Raw genomic sequence first — 20332 nt, 5'->3', positions numbered from 1 at the left:
ACCTGCTTTTTTTTTTTTTTAGCAAAATGCCAACCACGAATTAAAATTTGGGGAAGGAGGAAGGTAACGCAGCAGAAAGAATTGGAAACGCAGATAATCCATTGAAGATCAACTATTCTGCATCCCAGCCACAAAATGCTTGAAGACTGAATTATTCAGTGATATGCTGTCAACACGGGGGGGGGGATCTGCAGAGGATGGTCAAAAAAGTTAAGTGGGTGGCTATGACAGTGCAGTTGAACTCTGCCTGTTTTTTATGAGTGTGAGACACACAACACTCATAAAAAACAGGCAGAGCTTTAACTGTGCCGCTGGGATCACCACCTTGACTTTTTGACCACACTCTGAGAACAGCCCTGTAAATATACCTTCTGGTGGTTCTGTCATGAGAGCAACATGACATCATTTTATCATTCCCCCCCCCCCCCAGGTTTGATGCTTAGACTAACTGCAAAACCAAGCACGTTCCTTGCTCGTTGGGAAATAACAAATTTAACTTTTTAATAATTAAAAAAAATACATCCTGACTGAGTTATGATGGATCTCTGTGATATTAGAAAGATTGCAATTTGCTGAACTGTTCTGAACTGCAGCTTCTAGAGATACAGAGCGCATACAGGTAGTCTTCGACTTATGACTACAGTTGGGACCAGAACTTCTGTCACTAAGCAATGTGGTCATTAAGTGAGCTGTGCCCAATTTTACAACCTTTTTGCCATGGTCATTAAGTGAATCACCATGGTTGTTAAGTGAATCATGTCATTAAACAAATCCAGCTTCCCCCATTGACTTTGCTTGTTGGAAACCCCCTGGGAAGGTCACAAATGGCAATCACATGACCCTGGGGCACTGCAACAGTCGTAAATACATGCCACTTTTCAAGTGCCCGAATTGTGATCACATGACCATGGGGACACTGCAATGGTTGTAAGTGTGAAGATTGGTCATAAGTCACTATTTTCAGTGCCGTTGTAACTTCTAACAGTTGTTAAGCAAATGGTCATAAGTCAAGGACTACCTGTATGCCGTAACTAGAGAGAGTAGTGTAGCTCCATCAAGTCCTGGATTTTGAGCATCATGGAAAGTTGTTGCATTTTGATTGTCAGGAACAGGGAAAGGTAGCTGTTACAGTGTCTACTTTATGGTGTTTAAATAGTTTACTTGGCTTTGAAAGTTGCAAACCAGATCATTGTTTTTTTAAAAAAGAAATAATGCAAAACTGCAGTATATTAAAAGAATTCTGTTTTCAGAGATCCTAGAAACTGCCTTTCCTTTTGGTCAATGTCTTCCTTTAACCCCTGATTCTCTGCCCTCTGGAACAACATTTCTTGGGATCTCCGTGATGGGGTTGGCAACTTGAACCCGAGTCCTTCTGAAAGCCCTTGTCACAAGAGAGAGCAGAATAAGAAACTCTCATTTCCTAATAAAGACTAGTTTGACTTTTCTGTCAATAGTCGATCCCAAAAGGCAGAAGCCGTCCACCACTTCAGCATCTTCATTGTCAGTCCTTAGGCTGGTGGTTCCACCTGTTGTCAATAGTTTGGTCTTCTTTATATTTAATCTTCTATTTTTTTTTCACTGTGCTCCTTGGCTTTGATTACTAGAGCTTGCAGATCCTTTGCATAATTGGTCATTAAAGGAGACTCTTTTAAAGCAAAGGAAGGCTTATAAAATGGGGAAGAACTGTTTCTCTGTGGCTGGGAGGAGGGACGGTGACGGTCTGGTGGAGGCTGTTTCTCCTGTTTAGAAAGCGTGCCTGTTTCCCCAGCAAAGGGGCATAGATCCCAGCAGATCTACTTTCCCCAGGATGAGCTGACCTTCCAATAGCCCATCCTAATTTAAAGGACACAACATTAAAGGAAAAGGGATCTGGAGGGGGGAGGAAAAAGAAAAAAAAACTTTGGCACTACATTTCAACTTCAACAGTCATCTGGAACAGAAACATTTCAGGGAGAGAAAGAATCCAGCAATGCTGGTCTATCAAGAAAACTGCTGGAAGGCTGAATTAACAATTTCCTATTTTCTGCCTTTTTCCGACAACTTAATATGTATTCTTCTTACCCTTGCCTACACTCGATTTGAAGGCTGAGCGGGGTTAATTTTTTTAATCCACCACCTTACAATTGGGGTGCTTTATGGCTGTTGTAGAGGAGAAAGGACTGGCATATTTTGGACTGAAATATTCTGCTTTTCCTATGTAAAGCACCTGATAAATGTGTTTATAAATAAGGTGCTTTACTAAGAAAAAACAGAATTTTTCAGTCTACAATAGGCCAGTCTTTTCTCCTCCACAACAGCCAAAGAGAGTTTAATCATTCTGGCTTTGCAGGCCAGAGGGTAACAAAGATTAAAAAAAAACAAAAACTGAATTGTATTGTTAAATGTATACCCCCTTTACAATTGGTATAAATGTTCAAAGCCGCTGACCACAATTTCCTCAGTCCATTGGTTCTCCTGTCTGCCATTCTCCTGAGACCCTCTGTGCAGTTCAGACAGAGGGCAGGGTGACATTGACCCCAGCCATTACCTCTGATGGGGTTATCCCCCCAAGAGGGATCTGTGACTTGGGGGTCCTCCTGAACTCATAGCTCCTGCTTAAACCGCCAGTGGAAACTGTGGCCAGCAGCGCCTTGGTCCACTCCAGCACATGCACCGCCTAAGGCCCTACCTGGATCAAGAGGCTTTGGTGATGGTAACTCAACCCAATCACCATGCGGCTGGACTACTGTAAGGCAAAGGCGGTGGGGCTGCCCTTGGAGACAGCTTGGAAGCTGCAGCTGGGCAGAATACGGCAGCCAGACTGCTGATGTGTCAAACCCAATTGAGGAGGAGGAGAAGAGGAAGAAGAGGAAGAGGAAGAGGAAGAGGAAGACATCAATTGCAAAAGGCAGCTTTACTTGGAACAGCTTACATCCTGTGACGATACCTTGAATACCATCAGACAACAACTTCTGCCTATCCCAGGTCCTTGGGAAGGACTCGATAGATGGATAAAAATGCCAAATCCTGTCTAAACATCTGGCTGACACTGCAACCAACCATAATAACGTATTAAACTTGTATGCTGCCCAGCTCAACAACTGTGACGGCCCAGCATCGCATCCGTTTTAGGACTGGTTCATGGCTCCTGGTAAGCTTCTGAGCCCAATTCAAAGGGCTGGTTGCTCTCTTTAAAGTCCTGTACAGCATAACACTGTTGGTTAGTTGGTTAGTTGGTTATTGGCTGGCTGTTTGCTTCCAGTTAGCTGTCTTCTTTTTTCCTTGATGCATTTTGTTTTCTTATAATTTTTATCTGTAAGCCACCTAGAGTCACTAGGGAGTTGGGTGGCCTTGAAATTGAATAGATAGATAGATAGATAGATAGATAGATAGATAGATAGATAGATAGATAGATAGATAGATAGATAAGGATTAGAGATCAGGAACTGTCTTGCTGACACTGACTCTACTTATCCAGTCTGAATATTTAAAGAGGCGATATTTAATATTTAAAGAAAGATCTGTGGGGTGAAAGGCAGGCGACAAGGCTTTTCAGCATTGCTCCCCACAATCTGGAACACTCCCCCGGGGAATACGTGCAGGCCCATCCTCCCTTGCCTTTTGCAAAGCCAAAAGACCTTCCTAGTTCTTTGGCTCCTGATTAAGAGTGGGTGCCCCTTGTATGAAATATGCGCCTGGTGGCACAGTCACCAGGTTAAGAGGCCTTGGGAGTCAGGCTCGCCAAAAGGATTTGCTTTATTATATTATGACATTGCTTTGTTGCTGCTGTTGGCTGACATTGGGTTATATTTTATTGTTTTGCCTGTACTGCTTTTAGATAAAAGGGCACGTGGAATATACATTTATAGCAGGATAGGAAGAAGGAGGATAGGAAGGGTATTGATGCTTTTAAATGTTGGTGTTGGAGAAGACTCCAGGGCAGTGTTTCTCCACCTTGGCAACTTGAAGATGGGTGGACTTCAACTCCCAGAATCCCCCAGCCAGCTGGCTGGGGAATTCTGGGAGTTGAAGTCCACCCATCTTCAAGTTGCCAAGGTGGAGAAACACTGATCTACAGGGTCGCTAGGAGTCAACATCGACTTGATGGCTCATCATCAATCCATCTTGCAAGACTCATAGACCAAACCACTCGAGACACAGGCTCAAATGATCCTACTTCGGGCACATGGTGCGAGGAACCAGCTCTCTGGAGGAGGCTCTGAGGCTGGGAAAGGTGGAAGGAGAGAGAGGGAGAGGAGGACCAGCAGCAAGGGGGGTGGGCTCCGCTACAGTGGCGTTGGAAGACCTGAAGGACCAGGTTGGGGGCAGATCCTCCTGGAGGAAACCCACCTACGTGGTCACTAAGAGTCAACACCGACTGGATGGCACTCGCTCCATCCATCAAGCAAATACACGCTTCCTCTACTATCCTAGCTCCGCCCTAAAAGCTTCACGCCCCCCACCCTTGATGAACCGCGATCAGCGGACCGAAGGGAGAAACCCCCGCTCCCTTTGGGGTTCCTGCAAGCCTCCGCCCCGAAAAGCCGGACACGTTCTCTCGCTCCTGATTGGCTCACCGGCCGGGGCTTCCTCCGCCCCTTTCCAAGCGGAACGCCCTCCAATCGCCTCGCCTGCTCGCGGCCGGCGTTCCTCGGGAGTCGTAGTCGGGAGCGAGGGGAGGGGGCGAACTACAAGTCCCAGGATTCCCTTGCCGCCCCAGCCCGGAGCGAGTCCGCCCGCCGCCCGGTGCAGAGAGGGAGGGAAGCTTGCGAAGCGGAGGCGCCGCTGCGAGGGAGCCCGGCGCGCCCAGCCCTCCGCAGCGGGACCGCAAGCTTGACCGCAAGAGCCCCCGCCGAGAGCTTCGGTGGGTCCGGGAAGGCAGGGCTGGAAGGGGGACCCCCGCCCCGCGGGCGCGCTTCTGCGGAGCCTCTTTGGAGCTGCCACGGGCCCCTTTGCCCGGGATCCGCTGCTCTGGGGCGCACGTGGCTGGGGAGCCCCGCTGGACAGAGTGCACGTCTGAACGGCGGCAGACACGGGGTGGGTCCTTCCCACCCCCTTCCCTGGCCGAGGAGCGGGTGGAGCGAGGTCCCGTCGGACCCATCCGGGGCGAAGACGGTGAGAACTCGGGGGTCGGCGGGGAGGAGGGCGGTCCCCGCCATCCAAACCCGCGTCGGCACACTCGTGGGCACGTGTCTTCCAGGGAGCGTGGAGGTTGAGCCTGGGGACGGGTTCATCTTGGGGGGTCCCGCCCTCCCCCTTTCCCCCCTCAAACAGGAGGCTCTGCGATGCTAAAAAGATGGGGGGGGCATTTGGTAAGCACACAGCATTGCAAGCAACTCGGGGCAGGGACCTGGACTCTGTACACAACAGAGTTTCTCAGCCTTAGCAACGGTAAGAGGTGTGGAGAAGCCGGGATAAAAATAATATCAAATGCAGATTTACATAGTTCAATACAGTTCATATGTATTAAATCAGTTCTTCCTTCTAGCACAGGGTTTCTCAACCTTGGCGACTTGAAGACGGGTGGACTTCAACTCCCAGAATTCATGGCTGGCTGGGGAATTCTGGGAGTTGAAGTCCACCTGTCTTCAAGTCGCCAAGGTTGAGAAACACTGGTATAGAATCCTGTTGGAATTGCTGAATAAGGGGGCAGGCTGGCTTGGCACGGGAGAAAACCTTATCCTGGTAGTTAACAGTCCAGTTTGGATGATCCATCTTTTGCCCCTGGCTGACCTTGTCTGTGATCACAAGCTAAGCAAGTTTGGACCTGGTTAGGATGTGGATGGGGGACCACCAGGAAGGCCCTGAGACCTAGATTAGACTGGGAAGTCAAACAAACCTGGGAAGAAAGCAGTGGCAAACCACTTTCATATTGTTGCCAGGAAAACTGCAAGAGATTTTACTTTTTAAAAAAAGGATGTTGCGGAAAATCAGGGTTTCCAGCTCTCAATTCAAGTAATTCATAGTCATCCTTCACACACACACGCCCCGACCAAGATGCTGTGGCTTATTTTATTTTCAATATTTGCCCCTCTTCTGAATTCAAAGGCTTCTCTTCCGAATTAAAATATAGAATAATTATTAGTAAAGCAACCTAAAAGCTGGTCACAGTGTCAGTAAAGAAAACTGTGTTTGGTGCTTGAAACCAAACAGTATTTGCTATCTGAGATCAGGGAGCAATGGAGAGTGAAGGGTGGACTTTCTGCCCTAAATGGAGGGTTGCTTTGAACTTTGGGGCCACCCCGAAAAAGACTCTGCCTCTATGGATGTCTCTTGTATGTCTTTTTTTGGCATGCTTGTTACTGTTTTAAACACTCCTTTTGGAGGAGTGATGTATAAATTAAATAAAATGTATTTATTGATCAGCAATATTTTTAGGCTGCCCCGATCAAAGTGAATTCTGAATGGTGAACAATGGTTCTAACGTTCAAAACAGTCATTAAAATTACTGTAATTTTAAAACAGTAATGAAAAACAGCCCACAATAGCAGGATAGTAATTATAACAACAATGCCTATAACAATAATTAAAAAAAACAATAATAAAACATGAAGCAGAAAATTGGGGTTTCCAGCTCTCAGTTCAAGGAACCATAATCGCCCTTAACCCTGGCCAAGATTTATTTTCCAAGTTTGCCCTTGCTCTTCCAATGAAATTTCAGCAAGGCTTTTTTTCCAGATTAAAACATATAATAATTATTAGTTGTTGTTGTTCAGTCGTTAAGTCGTGTCCGACTCTTCATGACCCCATGAACTGTATCGCGCCAGGCCTTCCTGTCCTTCACTGCCTCCCTGAGTTTGCTCAGTTTCATGCTCATTGCTTCAGTGATGCTATCTAACCATCTCATCCTCTGCCGTCCTCTTCTCCTTTTGCCTTCAATCTTTCCCAGCATCAGGGTCTTCTCCAAAGAGATCTCTCTTCGCATTAGGTGACCAAAGTATCTGAGCTTGAGCTTCACTATCAATCCTTCCAATGAGCAATCAGGGTTGATTTCCTTTAAGATTGACTGGTTTGACCTCCTAGCAGTCCAGGGGACTCTCAAGAGTCTTCTCCAGCACCACAGTTCAAAGGCATCAATTCTTCGGCGCTCAGCCTTCTTTATGGTCCAGCTCTCACAGCCATACATTACTACTGGAATAATTATTAGTAAGACAGCCTAAAAGGTGGGCACAGCATCGGTCAAGAAAACTATGTTTGGTGCAACAATATCTACTGGTGAATAATAATAAAAATAGCAGCAGTAGCTACAATTATGATGATTTATATAAATCCTCCAGTGTAAGAGGCAGTATATCTCTGAATTGCCTTTGGCTGGGGGAAATAACAGGTATCTTTGTGTGTTGCAAACATCTGCTTATCTTCCTGGTTACAGTGGGAAATATGGAGTGGGTCCAAAATGGCTCTTAATCTGTTCAGATGGATGAACCAATGAGAAGGCAGTTTTGGAAGAGGCGGAGCCAACCACCAGTTAGTGCTGCCCAGCCAATGGAATGGCTCACCCTTTCCCAGCTTTGTTGTCCTTCTTGCAGAATGTCTGCATGCATCTATTTTGCATATGATTATCTCACAGGTTGCCTTCGCGGCGGGAAATAGTTGAATGAGCATCTCCTTTCCTTCCATTTCAGGTTGAAGCCATCTTGATCCCGCTCGCTTCTTCTAGCGCCATCTTGCAAAATCTGGCCAAAGATGACCATGGAAAAGAGAGGTCCTGTGGGCCGCGTGCAAAGAGGAGGAAGCAGGAAGGCAATTCACGCTCTCCAGGGGTTGGGAGACTGTAAATCCAAGATGGATGTGGAGGGAGCAGCTCGGCCTCCCGAAGCAGTGCGATCTGAGTGCGTGGGGGTCTCCCATAGGAAAGCCAGCCTGTGTCCGGTCAAGATGGAGCCAGGAGAAGGACTGGCCCAATGCTGGGAGGCCCAGTGGCAGGAGTTCCTACGGATGGTGGAGTCCCCTCCCTCCAGCTGGGGGGCCCCGCGGCTGCCCGAGGAGCCCACCCCGTGGGACGACGCCACGGCCTTCCTGGCCTCCTTCGAGCAAGTGGCGGTGGCCTGTTGGTGGCCCAGGGAGGAATGGGTAGCCCGGCTGGTGCCCGCCCTCCGAGGAGAGGCCAAGCTGGCCTTCAGCAGCCTGGAGGCCAGGGACCGGGAGGATTATGGGAAAGTGAAGGCGATCATCTTGCGATGGGACGCCCTGACCAGGGAACGGTGGCGCCAGCACTTCCGGCGTTTCCGCTACCAGGAGGCCGAGGGCCCGCGCGGAGTGTGCAGCCGGCTGCAGGCGCTTTGCCACCAGTGGCTGAAGGTGGAGAGGCTCTCCAAGGAGCAGATCCTGGAGACCCTGGTGCTGGAGCAGCTGCTGGCCGTCCTGCCCCCGGAGATCCAGCGCTGGGTGCGGGAGCACGGCCCCGAGAGCTGCTCCCAGGCGGTGGCCCTGGCCGAGGAGTTCCTCCAGAGGCAGCAGGAGACCCAACCGCAGGACCCCCAGGTAACTTTCTCGCAAGGGACCCCCAAATCCTGCCCTTGTGTTTCCGTTTTTTTTTTCTTTAATGCCCCTTAAAAAGACATTATGTTCAAAATATCCTTTAAAGTGTGGCTTAAAATCATCAGCTGTGTAAATAAAAAAAAAATCCTGCCGTCAGGTTGCACCAGCGAGATCCCAGGATGCAAATGGGACCCGCCCCTCCCCACCTTGTTCTCCATTGTTTTGCAGCCTCCCATCATTTCTCCTTGAGTTTCCTTGGTAACCCAGAGAGCCTTGAAAAAGAAAAACGAAATCGGCATTCGTCTGCAGCTTTCCCACAGCTGTACCTTCTATTTCTGTTCAATAAGTAGTTCTTCAGCTTCCAGGAGTTCATGGGCTAGGCCACTGGAGGAGAATGAGAGGCTTGGTAATGGTGTAAATTAAAACTAAAATAGGAATAATCAAACCCATCACCCAATGTTATTGAAGCTCTGATAAACCAAGCTGAGCAATGAACAGTATAAACAGTGTATAGAAGGGATACGTATATTTGAATGATGTCTTAAACAAAGCAAAACAAAAATGATCAGATTGCTCAGAAATTGCTCCTCTGTCAGAACAGGGCTAATTCAGATGTTGATCAATGGGATGGACCGGGGATCTAGTTTTACAAATTCAGCATTCATTTAATTTCCTATAAAAATAATTCAATAATTATTATTTTGACTCCAATGAAGTTATCACATCCAATTTTTTTTTTGGAAAGCATACACACGCACCATGTCAGACATTTCTCCAACTTCATTTCCATTAGATTATTTGGATTATAGCTCTAATTATTTGAGAACGTTATGCATATAGTCCAAACCTGCAAGATCCTCTGGTAAGGGAACTTACCGATATCACTTAGCAAATTCCTGCCATTTCCAGGAACTGTTCTCAAGCCAGCCAGAAGAATATATAAGTTTTTAAAGGTATTTTTAGGTTGCTTTTAAGGCAGTATAATAAAATGTTCTATGATAGTTCAGCCAGAAACACCCTCAGTGGAATTCTAACAAGGCTTCCTACCAATGGCACAGTAAAAATGATAAAAGTTTTTAAAAGATCCAAAGTAAGTGAGCATTCTGGCTGGGGAATTCTGGGAGTTGGAGTCCACACATCTTCAAATTGCCACGTTTGAAAAACAGTGTTCTAGATCAGTGTTTCTCAAGCTTGGCAGCTTGAAGATGTGTGGACTTCAATTCCCAGAATTCCCCAGCCAGCTGGCTGGCTGGGGAATTCTGGGAGTTGAAGTCCACACATCTTCAAGTTGCCAAGCTTGAGAAACACTGATCTAGAGAAAGGTTCTAAAATGCTGGGAGGGGGTTCCTGGAGGAACTTAGTTCAGATGGTCTCCGGTGTGGGACAGTGGGGCTGTCACGTGCAAAGTGACGAGGCAGGACCTGGCCTTCCAGTGCTTTTCTCAACCCTAAAAGATAACCCCCTTTTTGTCTGCCAGGTGGCATTTGTGGAGGACACTGAGAATTCTGTGGCGGGTGGACAAGCTTTATCAGCCACGGAGCGGAGGCAGCTCTGCGTGGAAACCAAGGAGGAAGTCAACAATGACTGCAGAGCTGCTGGTGAGGGACAACTGGGTAAGTTTGGCTTACACCTTGGGCTTGGAGATGGGGAGGAATTACAACTGGGTTGGGGTCGTGGTGAAGGTGTTGGAGCAGGGAGATGCAGGTTCAGGCCCACCTTCTAAATCTCAACTGTTCCGCATCGTGCATTCTGGAAAGAGAGAGAATTGGTCCGATTGTCTCAGGTGTGGCTTCCATTCAGGAATGTGAAAGGTCCTATCATATCTTCTGGTCCTCTTCCCTTCTCTAAATGTTCTCAGCTCTTTCCATTTCTTTTCATAGCACTCCACTGTTCATTTCTTTTCATAGCACTCCACTGTTCATTCCCCAGTTATCTGCATTGCCCTTCTCTGAGCCTGTCCCAGTTTGTCTGAATCTTTAAAAGGTGGGCTCCAGATCTGGACCCAAGACTCATGGTGAGACCTGACCAGTCAGAAGAGAATGGGAGAATTTCTTCCTACGATTTGGAAATTACCTTTCTGTTGATGCCACCTAAAATTCTCTTTGCCATTTTTGCAGCCATGTCACCCTGCAGGCTGGTACTCCATTCACAATCAACTACTCCCCAATCTTTTTTTCATGAGTACCACCCTCCATCTTATACCAAGGCGTGTGACTTTTCCCAAGAAAAGCATTTTGCACTTGATTTATTTATAAAACATTTATTTATTTATAAAACATAACACCCCGTTGCAATGTAACGATTCTCAGCAGCTTACGTAGTATATCATATTACAAAAATGAAAACAGCCATGGTACAATTAAAATAACATCATAAAATCCACAACTAAAAAACAACCTAAACAAGGGAAAAACAGAAACGAAGATGTACAGCGGTGTTTAAAACTTTGTGAACCCTAATCCCTTATGGACTGTTTGCCGAAAAAAGAGAAAAATGAACTTTTGATTTATGGATTTGAAGATTAGAAAGAGTAGCTTATGGAAAGAAGGAAATTATGATGTAAATTTAGAGAGGGTAAAATATAAATGCATTTTTAACTGCTCATTTTTCTACTTATTGTTCTGGCTTCTAGGATACTGGCTATCCTATCCAATTATTTTATCATCTGAAAATGCTATAAACCATCACCTCCTCACCCAAGTAATTAATAAAAAAACCGAAAGAGTAGAATACCCAGAACTTAACTCTGTGGCACCTCCAATTTGATGAGTATGATTTTTCTGAGTATGATTTTCAAGGCAGTTGTGTGTCTACCTCATTGCCACCCAATGCAGTCCACCCTTGACTAGCTTCCTAATGTTATGCTTTGCTGAAGTCAAGATATATTATGTCTAGTGCATTCCCATAATCTGTTACCTGATCTGCTCTTCACAGTTTCATGATGACTGTGATCTGGGAGTTTACAGTTTTCGATAATCGATAATCACAGTTTTCAAGTTGTTTACAGATTGATCTCTTAATTATCTGTTGTGGAATCCACCCCAAATATCACTGGCAGCCTGGCTTGTCAGGCTGGATCGTCTTGTTGGATCTTCTTTTTCTCTCATTTTGAAAATAGAGGCAATATTTTCAACTCTCCAGTCTCCTGGCATCGTACCAGTTCTCCAAGAGTTCTGAAGGATAATGCATAGGAGTTTGTCCAGACCATCAGCTAGTCTGGCCTAGAAAATGTAAACTTCAAAGTAAAAAGGTGGTCTCTGGCCATGTTTCTATCACTCTTCAGCTTCAATCTCACCTTTTCCTTTTGCTCTTCATAATTTTCTGGTGGGACATAGGCTTCTTTTTAGAGAAGCCTAAACCAAAATAGAAGCTGAATAGTTCTATTTTTTCTTTGTTCCTGCCAGGCTTTTCCCATCTTCACTGAACAGCTTTTCTTGTCATTCTAAACATATTGAAGAAAGTCCTTCTTATTATTCTTAGCAACCTTTACTAATCCCAGCTCACTTTCAGTTTCCTACTACCAGCTCTGTAGTTCTGGGCAAGCTGTTGGAAGGTGGGAAAGAGTCAGGAACTTACCCAGATCTAAACACACAGTTACTTTTACAAACTAAAGTGTTGTTCTTTTGTTACAGGTAGTCCTCACTTAACAACCATTCATTTAGTGACCGTTCAAAGTTACAGTGGTGCTGAACAAAGGGACTTACAACCAGTCCTCAAGCTTATAACCGTCACAGCACCCTGTGGTCACATGATTGTGATCCGGGCTCTTGGCAACCAGCTCGCACTTATGATGGTTGCAGCATCCTGGGGTCATGTGATTGCCATTTGCAATCTTCCCAGCCAGCTTCCAGCAAGCAAAATCAACAGGGAACTGTGGGATTTGCTTAATGACTGTGTGATTTGCTTAATGGCCGCAGATTCACTTAATGACTGCTGCAAAAAAGGTCGTAAAATCAGGCCCGACTCACTTAACAACCACCCCACTTAACAATGGATTTTCCCGTCCCTATTGTGGTTGTTAAGTGAGGACTACCCATACAGTGCTATTGAATGAGTTTTTTTGTGTATGACTTCCAGTCTGTCTTGACTTCTGGCAACTGCCTAGAAAAGTCCCTGCAGTTTTCTTGGCAACATTTTCAGAATCCATTTGCCCTTGCCTTCTCCTTCCTAGGGCTGAGAGAGAGGGACTGGCCCAATGTCACCCAGCTGGCTTTGTGCCTAAGGAGGGACTAGGACTCACCGTTTCCTGATTTCTAGTCCAGTGTCTTTAACCACTACAACAAACCGGCTCTCAAAGTATTAATGAAAAAGTAGCTGAAATCTTGCTGAATGTGACTGCCAAATCTTGGATGAGAGTTTGGGACAGCCCTTGAGTAGGCTGTTGTTGACCTCTCACCGTGCAATACGAGAGAATAAACCTCCTCTCCCATTGTTTCCTTTTCCCCACTTTTTGAGGGGAGGAGTTTGAAGTCGGTGCCTTTTGTCCAGACCCTGAGTTGTTGGGGATCCCTCCTTGTGTCTTGAGCAGGCAACGGATGGATGGCCGCAGAAGATGGGGTAGAAAAGGTGCCAGAAGACTGTCAGGCTTTTGCCTGGAAAGCCAAGGAGAACTTCTCTCCAGCCTGTGAAGGGGAAAATTCCTTGGCAAGTTGCGAGGGAACAGAGTCTTGGCAGCAGATCCAGCGCGAAGAAGATGCTTCCAGCCCTTGCAGCGATGGCCTTAAGAGTCACAGTGAACCCACCATCCAGGTAGAAATCGATGCAGGTAAGCTTTATGATCTTTACTGTAAAAATGATCTCTGGAATCTTCGGGGAGGGGGGCGGATTCTGACTTTGTAGCCCAGTTGGCTTTCCTGGTGGCCTCCCCACCAAGGATTTAATTCAATCTGACCCCGCTTAGTTTTGCTTCAGGATCAGTCAAAGAAAGTTGCTGCCCTCTGCTCTGCAGGACCCCAAGGCCTCTTAAAAATACAAACTCCTGGAATGCTCTCCGACCCCTTCACCCTACAGTGGGGCTGCTCTGGGTTGCACAGCCGGGAGAGAGGAGGCTTAGAACGGAGAATCGGCCATCCCCAGAGCCTCTTCCCCGCTCCTTCTCCTTGGGGACTTTTTCTGGCTTTGTTCACTCCCCAGCCCTTGCCAGACTTGGCCCTTCTTTTGCTGGGGGTTGCCCTTACGCCAGATTTGGCCTGTTCTGTGTCTTTTTCAGAAAGTTAGTCTGCTGGCAGGTAGACAGACCAACGCCTCTCCACGCTCATCCCTTTCCCGAGTTCTGTTAGGTTGCAAAGAAGAAAAACAGAAACATCATAAAATACCAGCCTCACCCAACCCAGGGACTGACCGCACAGCCTCCCCACCGTGCCTCCCCCAGCCTTGGAGGCTGACAAGAGCATAACAAAAGCCACACGCAGCTCCTGGCTGAGGAAATGTACCACCTGTCGATGGGGAACTTGAGGTTCACCCCCCCCGTGCCCTTAGCTGGGGTTGCTGCAAATTGAGGCTATTTTTTTTCAGTTGTCTAGCCGTGCAAGGCTGCAAAAAAGTGGATCATCAGGAATTGAGCTTGCCAATAAGGAGATGTGGGAGCTGTGCTGCATTGGCCAAGCTCCCCTTTGAGAATTTGACTGTTTCTGGGTGCCAAACCCAGAAGGATTTAGCTCTGATCAAGCATGTTCAGGGAAGGGGAGGCAACTATGAACTTACCCCTATGAGGAGGATGGTGCATGGAGAGAACCACAAAGATAAGGAATGTGGCACTAACAAGTACAAGTAGTCCTCGGGTTATGACAGCAGTTGGGACCAGAATTTCCATTGCTAAGTGATGTGGTTATAAAGCACATCGTCACGTGACTGCATTGCTTAGCAATGGCAATTCTGGCATTCCCAGTTGCTGTTGTTATGTGAGGACCATGCTGGTTGTTAAGCGAGGACCTCACATGATTGTGACTTCCGACTTCCTGCCGGCTTCCCTACTGACTTTGCTTGTGGGAAACTGACAGGGAACATTGGAAATTGCAATCACGTGACTACGGGGGTACTGTGACCGCTGGAACTACAAGGACCTGTCGTACTTCCCCCTCGTTCAGTGCCATTGTAACTTTGAACAGTCGCTGAACAAATGGTTGTAACCCGAGGACTACTTGTAAAACACGAATTAAATCCTGGAAGAGAAGAATACATAGAAACGGAAAGTGATCCTGCTTTGACTCTGTGTTATAAGGGGGAGGGATGAAAAAACACTGTCGGGCTTTCCAGACTCATGTCAGCCCTTCAAGGTAGGCCTAGTCAGGAAACAGCTTCCACGAGAAATACTGGAACTCTCCATTATTGATACAGGCGTGAGTAGCAAAATCTTGAAAGTTTGACAGCATTTCCCCTTCCCTCCTTCTTATACCCAAGAAAGTCAAGGTGGGATCACTTTCTTTCTCACCCCTTTCCCTTTCCTGGGCTTAAATTTGTGTTTGACTGACTGCCACTGCCACATTCCTTGTCCGTGGTCATCTCTATGGCACTCTACTGAAGAATGAGAAAGATTGGCCCTTGAGTGCAGAATGCTGAAAGACTACATGAGGGCATCTTTCAAGTGCCTGAACAGGTGTTGTGCAGAAGAACACTGAGTTCATCTCCAACCAGGGGCATCTACGATAGGGAGAAGGGGGTCAAAAAAGTCAAGATGGCAGCTACCCTGGCAGGACCAAAGCTCCACCCTTTTTTTATATACATCGCAGCACATGCAGGCTTTAAATTACAGGAAGACAGATCCACACAGAGTGATAGAAAAAGTTTCTTAAGAGAACCAGTGAGCCAGACAGGTAGAGGGCCCCCTTCATGGGATGCACTCAAGGGGAGGCTGGATGTCTGTCTGAAATGCCTGAATTTGGCTTCCAGCACTGAGGGGGAAGTTGGGCAGATGGTTCCAATTACATCTTTGGAAATTAAGCTGTATGAGGAACGTTTCAAGGAGCTGCCTATGTTGTCTGAGCAAGAGGGGACTGAGAGGAGACAGGATGGCAGCATTCAAGTCTTTCAAGGTCGATCGTATCAAAAAAGTGCACTTCTTTGCTCTTGCCCCAAAGGGCAGGACCAGAATTAGGGAGTTAAAGTTAAAAAGAAGTAGATCCAGGTTAGATATCAGGAGGGACTCCCTGATGATACAACCTGTTAGCCATGGGAACAGGCTGCCCCATGAGAGGGTGAGTTCTCCTTTGGCAGAGGATCTCAAACGGAAGGTGGACGGTCGTCTGTCAAAGATCCGTTAGTGGATGCTTAGATGGCTTCTAGGATCCTTTTTGATCTAGGGTTCTGTGAGCTTTCCAACTCTTGGATTCTGTGATTTTAAAAAAAAGTTCCATTTTTTAAAATGTAAATTTTAATCAGGAAGGGCAGGGCGCCCAAAGATATTCAAAACAGCAGTGGCTCCCACTTGGATTGCATTGCCAGTCCCAGGTTTAGGAATAAGAAACTCAGGCTTTGGGGGCAGGGTGGGGGCTCTCCCTCAAGGACCCTGACAGCATTTCTCTTTTCATTCCAGCCGATGAGATGTGGGAAAGCAACAGCGAAGAGGGACTTTCCAAGATACACCCGACAACAACCCAGCGTGACGATTTGAAGGAGAACTTGTGGAACCAAGACGGGCTGAAGATGGAGGAAGAAAACCACCCCAAGGGACATCCGGCTTTTCCTTGTAACGGTGGTGACTTTCCTGACATCATCGTCCAAGAAGAACCAGGAGGAAACAGGATGGACAGGTGCCTGAGCGCCCACTGGAGACTTCACACGGAGGAGAATTCAAATCAAAGCCTAATGTTTGGGAAGAGTTTTAGCACGAGTAGAACTCTTCCTGAATTTCAGTTCCTCCAAGAAGAAGAGAAACCATACAAATGCTATGTTTGCGGAAAGTGCTTTACGCGGAGTACAAACCTGACTTCCCATCAGCGGATCCACACGGGGGAGAAACCATACGGCTGCCCAGACTGCGTGAAGAGATTCTCTAGCCAGTCAGACCTCATTAAGCACAAAAGGATCCACCGAGGAGAGAAGCCGTACAAATGCTTTGTCTGCGGAAAGAGTTTTAGTCAAGGGGGCCATCTCACTTCCCATCAGCGGATCCACACAGGGGAGAAGCCCTATAAGTGCTTGGAATGCGGGAAACACTTCAGCAAGAACACCAACCTGACACTGCATCAGAGGATCCACACTGGAGAGAAACCGTACAAATGTCTCGAGTGCGGAAAAAGCTTCACGTGGAATTCCAACCTGACCTCGCATCAGAGGATCCACACCGGGGAGAAGCCGTTCCAGTGTTCGGATTGCAGCAAGAGCTTCTGCAACCATTCGACTCTGATTAAGCACATGAGGATCCACACGGGGGAGAAACCCTATCAATGCTTGGTGTGTGGAAAGAGCTTCAGCCAGAGCGCCAGCCTCACCACACACAAGAGAAGCCACACCGGGGAAAAACCGTACAAGTGCTCTGAATGTGGGAAGAGCTATAGCAAAAATACAAACCTTATTTCTCACCAGAGAATTCATAATCTGGGCAAATTGCATAACTAAAGGCAGCATTAAGGCCTAAGGGTGCATTGACAATCCCAGGTTTAGGAATCAGAAACTCAGGCTTTGAGGGGGAGGGGGTTGCGTCCACATGGAAGCGTGAGAGAATCTGCTCGGAATTCACATAGGGAATTAACTGTTTTAGGAGCAGAGAAGAACGCCAGCTGGTCCAACACTGGGTGAAGCCATCTAAAAGACCAGATCAATGTTTCTCAACCTTGGCAACTTTAAGACGTGCGGACTTCAACTCCCAGAATTCCCCAGCCAGCCTGGGGAATTCTGGGAGTTGAAGTCCGCACGTCTTAAAGTTGCCAAGGTTGAGAAACACTGGACTAGACTGTAGCAAAACCTTTGATTGTAACTGAGGCTGTGGAATGCCCGGAGGTGGTGTCAAAAAAAGTCATTGCGTGTGAAAAAGGGGCGGGGCTTCAGTCATGCCATGGCAGCTGCTTTTGGGTCTCCCCTGCGGGCGCTCTTGGTCATGAAACCCATCTGAGACCCAAGAGGAAATGAGGAAGCATTAAAATGACCGAAACCTTATTTGGGTTTTCCATCCTTTGAAACGCATATCCGTGGCAAGTTCTTGTAGATGTGCATTTTGTCGGTCATAGCTGATGATTGCTTTACTGCAATAAAACGAACGTCCTTTTTGCTGTCTGTGTGTTACTGCTTCTTCTCCATCTTTGTCAAGAACGGGCAGGGAAAGCGGTTTTAATGGAGTTCAGAAATGGACGTGAGCGATCTAAATTACAGTGGGGCAAAAAAGTATTTAGTCAGCCACCAATTGTGCAAGTTCTCCCACTTAAAAAGATGAGAGAGGCCTGTAATTTTCATCATAGGTATACCTCAACTATGAGAGACAAAATCGGGGGAAAAATCCAGAAAATCACATTGTCTGATTTTTAAAGAATTTATTTGCAAATCATGGTGGAAAATAAGTATTTGGTCACCTACAAACAAGCAAGATATCTGGCTCTCACAGACCTGTAACTAAGAGGCTCCTCTGTCCTCCACTCATTACCTGTAATGGCACTTGTTTGACCTTGTTATCAGTATAAAAGACACCTGTCCACAACCTCAAACAGTCACACTCCAAACTCCACTATGGCCAAGACCAAAGAGCTGTCGAAGGACACCAGAAACAAAATGGTAGACCTGCACCAGGCCGGGAAGACTGAATCTGCAATAGGCAAGCAGCTTGGTGTGAAGAAATCAACTGTGGGAGCAATAATTAGAAAATGGAAGACATACAAGACCACTGATAATCTCCCTCGATCTGGGGCTCCATGCAAGATCTCACCCCGTGGGGTCAAAATGATCACAAGAACGGTGAGCAAAAATCCCAGAACCACACAGGGGGACCTAGTGAATGACCTGCAGAGAGCTGGGACCAAAGTAACAAAGGCTACCATCAGTAACACACTATGCTGCCAGGGACTCAAATCCTGCAGTGCCAGACATGTCCCCCTGCTTAAGCCAGTACATGTCTGGGCCCGTCTGAAGTTTGCTAGAGAGCATTTGGATGATCCAGAAGAGGATTGGGAGAATGTCATATGGTCAGATGAAACCAAAGTAGAACATTTTGGTCTAAACTCAACTTGTCGTGTTTGGAGGAGAGAGAATGCTGAGTTGCATCCAAAGAACACCATACCTACTGTGAAGCATGGGGGTGGAAACATCATGCTTTGGGGCTGTTTTTCTGCAAAGGGACCAGGACGACTGATCCGTGTAAAGGAAAGAATGAATGGGCCATGTATCGTGAGATTTTGAGTGAACACCTCCTTCCATCAGCAAGGGCATTGAAGATGAAACGTGGCTGGGTCTTTCAGCATGACAATGATCCCAAACACACCGCCCGGGCAATGAAGGAGTGGCTTCGTAAGAAGCATTTCAAGGTCCTGGAGTGGCCTAGCCAGTCTCCAGATCTCAACCCCATGGAAAACCTTTGGAGGGAGTTGAAAGTCCGTGTTGCCCAGCGACAGCCCCAAAACATCACTGCTCTAGAGGAGATCTGCATGGAGGAATGGGCCAAAATACCAGCAACAGTGTGTGAAAACCTTGTGAAGACTTACAGAAAACATTTGACCTCTGTCATTGCCAACAAAGGATATATAACAAAGTATTGAGATGAACTTTTGATATTGACCAAATACTTATTTTCCACCATGATTTGCAAATAAATTCTTTAAAAATCAGACAATGTGATTTTCTGGATTTTTCCCCCGATTTTGTCTCTCATAGTTGAGGTATACCTATGATGAAAATTACAGGCCTCTCTCATCTTTTTAAGTGGGAGAACTTGCACAATTAGTGGCTGACTAAATACTTGTTTGCCCCACTGTATTTTGCTTTGATACCCTTGTGCACATAACAGAATACAGGTAGTCCCCGGGTTAAGAATGCCCGGTTTATGGATGACCCACGGTTAGGAACGGAGCCTATTGTAACAAAATTCAAGTTAAATACACAATGATTTGAGTTAAATACACAGTCATTCGAGTTCATTACACAATACTACTTATGCAGTATTATACAATAATACTGTTCCAGCTTACAGACAAATTTGACTTAAGGACACACCTTGGGAACAGAACTCATTCTTAAACTGGGGACTCCCTGTATGTGTAAGTAAAGGTTAACAAAAGACAAACCAAATAATACATTATCCCCAAATCAATAAATCATCTAATACGCATAAGGAATAAATCAGTTATATTGTCATTTGTACAGATAGATTATCTGTTCTTGTTTTGGATAATTCACTTCCAAAAAACTGCCAGAAGTGTGGTCCAGAAAAAAAATGGGCTATTCTTGTATTCCCTATAATATTCTGCTTTCAGAACAAAATATTTTGCACCTCTTTAGTTGGTAGGGTACTGTGTTTAGGTTATTGCCAATGTTATGAAAGGAAATGCAGAATTTGGCTATTCAAGTGCATTGTAATGGAGCCAGCATCCTGTCACTTGCGGTACCTCTAGATGGCACCGGTGTGATCCCCAAATTAATTAAATATGAATTTAACAAATTAAAAATGGCTGCATTCTTGCAAGATCACCAACTCCCCCTAAAGGTTGGTGTTCTGGGAGGCCTTGTGAAATAGCAGGAATAGCAATATCTCACGAGATTTCAGAGTGAGCCCGGGGCCAGTTTTAATTTCTGAAAATTGCATTTGCTACCACTTGCATTGAGGCACAGCGCCTGAAATGATAGCTACCTTCTGCATTACAGTATAAAACTCTTCTGCTTTCCTGAAAAGTAAGTTTGCTTTGCCTTAAGTGTGATAGAGTTATTCAGATGCCGTGATGTGTGTATACCTACA

At 46.2% G+C, this 20332-nt stretch overlaps 1 protein-coding gene across 2 annotated transcripts; it reads left to right on the top strand.

Annotated features, from left to right (window-relative positions):
- Nucleotides 1-4626: 4626 nt before the first annotated feature.
- LOC103049840 (uncharacterized) lies at nucleotides 4627-17229 on the top strand. 2 transcript variants are annotated; one of them, XM_088129483.1, is made up of 5 exons: nucleotides 4627-4843; nucleotides 7605-8463; nucleotides 9938-10073; nucleotides 12989-13225; nucleotides 15992-17229. In XM_088129483.1, the coding sequence occupies exons 2-5, from the start codon at nucleotides 7666-7668 to the stop codon at nucleotides 17014-17016; spliced, it is 2196 nt and encodes a 731-aa protein (XP_087985609.1). In that variant the 5' UTR covers nucleotides 4627-4843; nucleotides 7605-7665; the 3' UTR covers nucleotides 17017-17229. The 2 variants fall into 2 exon arrangements, with proteins under 2 accessions (XP_087985609.1, XP_087985608.1); XM_088129482.1 differs by having other exon boundaries at nucleotides 4627-5094.
- Nucleotides 17230-20332: the final 3103 nt, after the last annotated feature.

Source organism: Python bivittatus, unplaced genomic scaffold, assembly GCF_059951505.1.
Source record: "Python bivittatus isolate LINGU-HERP-01145 unplaced genomic scaffold, Pbiv_v1 ctg000810_np1212, whole genome shotgun sequence".
Classification (NCBI taxonomy): Eukaryota; Metazoa; Chordata; class Lepidosauria; order Squamata; family Pythonidae; genus Python; species Python bivittatus.
This window is presented reverse-complemented; position numbering and strand designations above follow the sequence as displayed.

What these genes read in the sequence shown, in the direction of transcription:
- LOC103049840 (XM_088129483.1), top strand. Translation starts at nt 7,666, where the DNA reads ATGACCATGGAAAAGAGAGGTCCTGTGGGCCGCGTGCAAAGAGGAGGA. An exon ending in CCCAACCGCAGGACCCCCAG is followed by an intron (nt 8,464 to 9,937) that starts GTAACTTTCTCG and finishes TTTGTCTGCCAG; the next exon opens with GTGGCATTTGTGGAGGACAC. An exon ending in CCAGGTAGAAATCGATGCAG is followed by an intron (nt 13,226 to 15,991) that starts GTAAGCTTTATG and finishes TTTTCATTCCAG; the next exon opens with CCGATGAGATGTGGGAAAGC.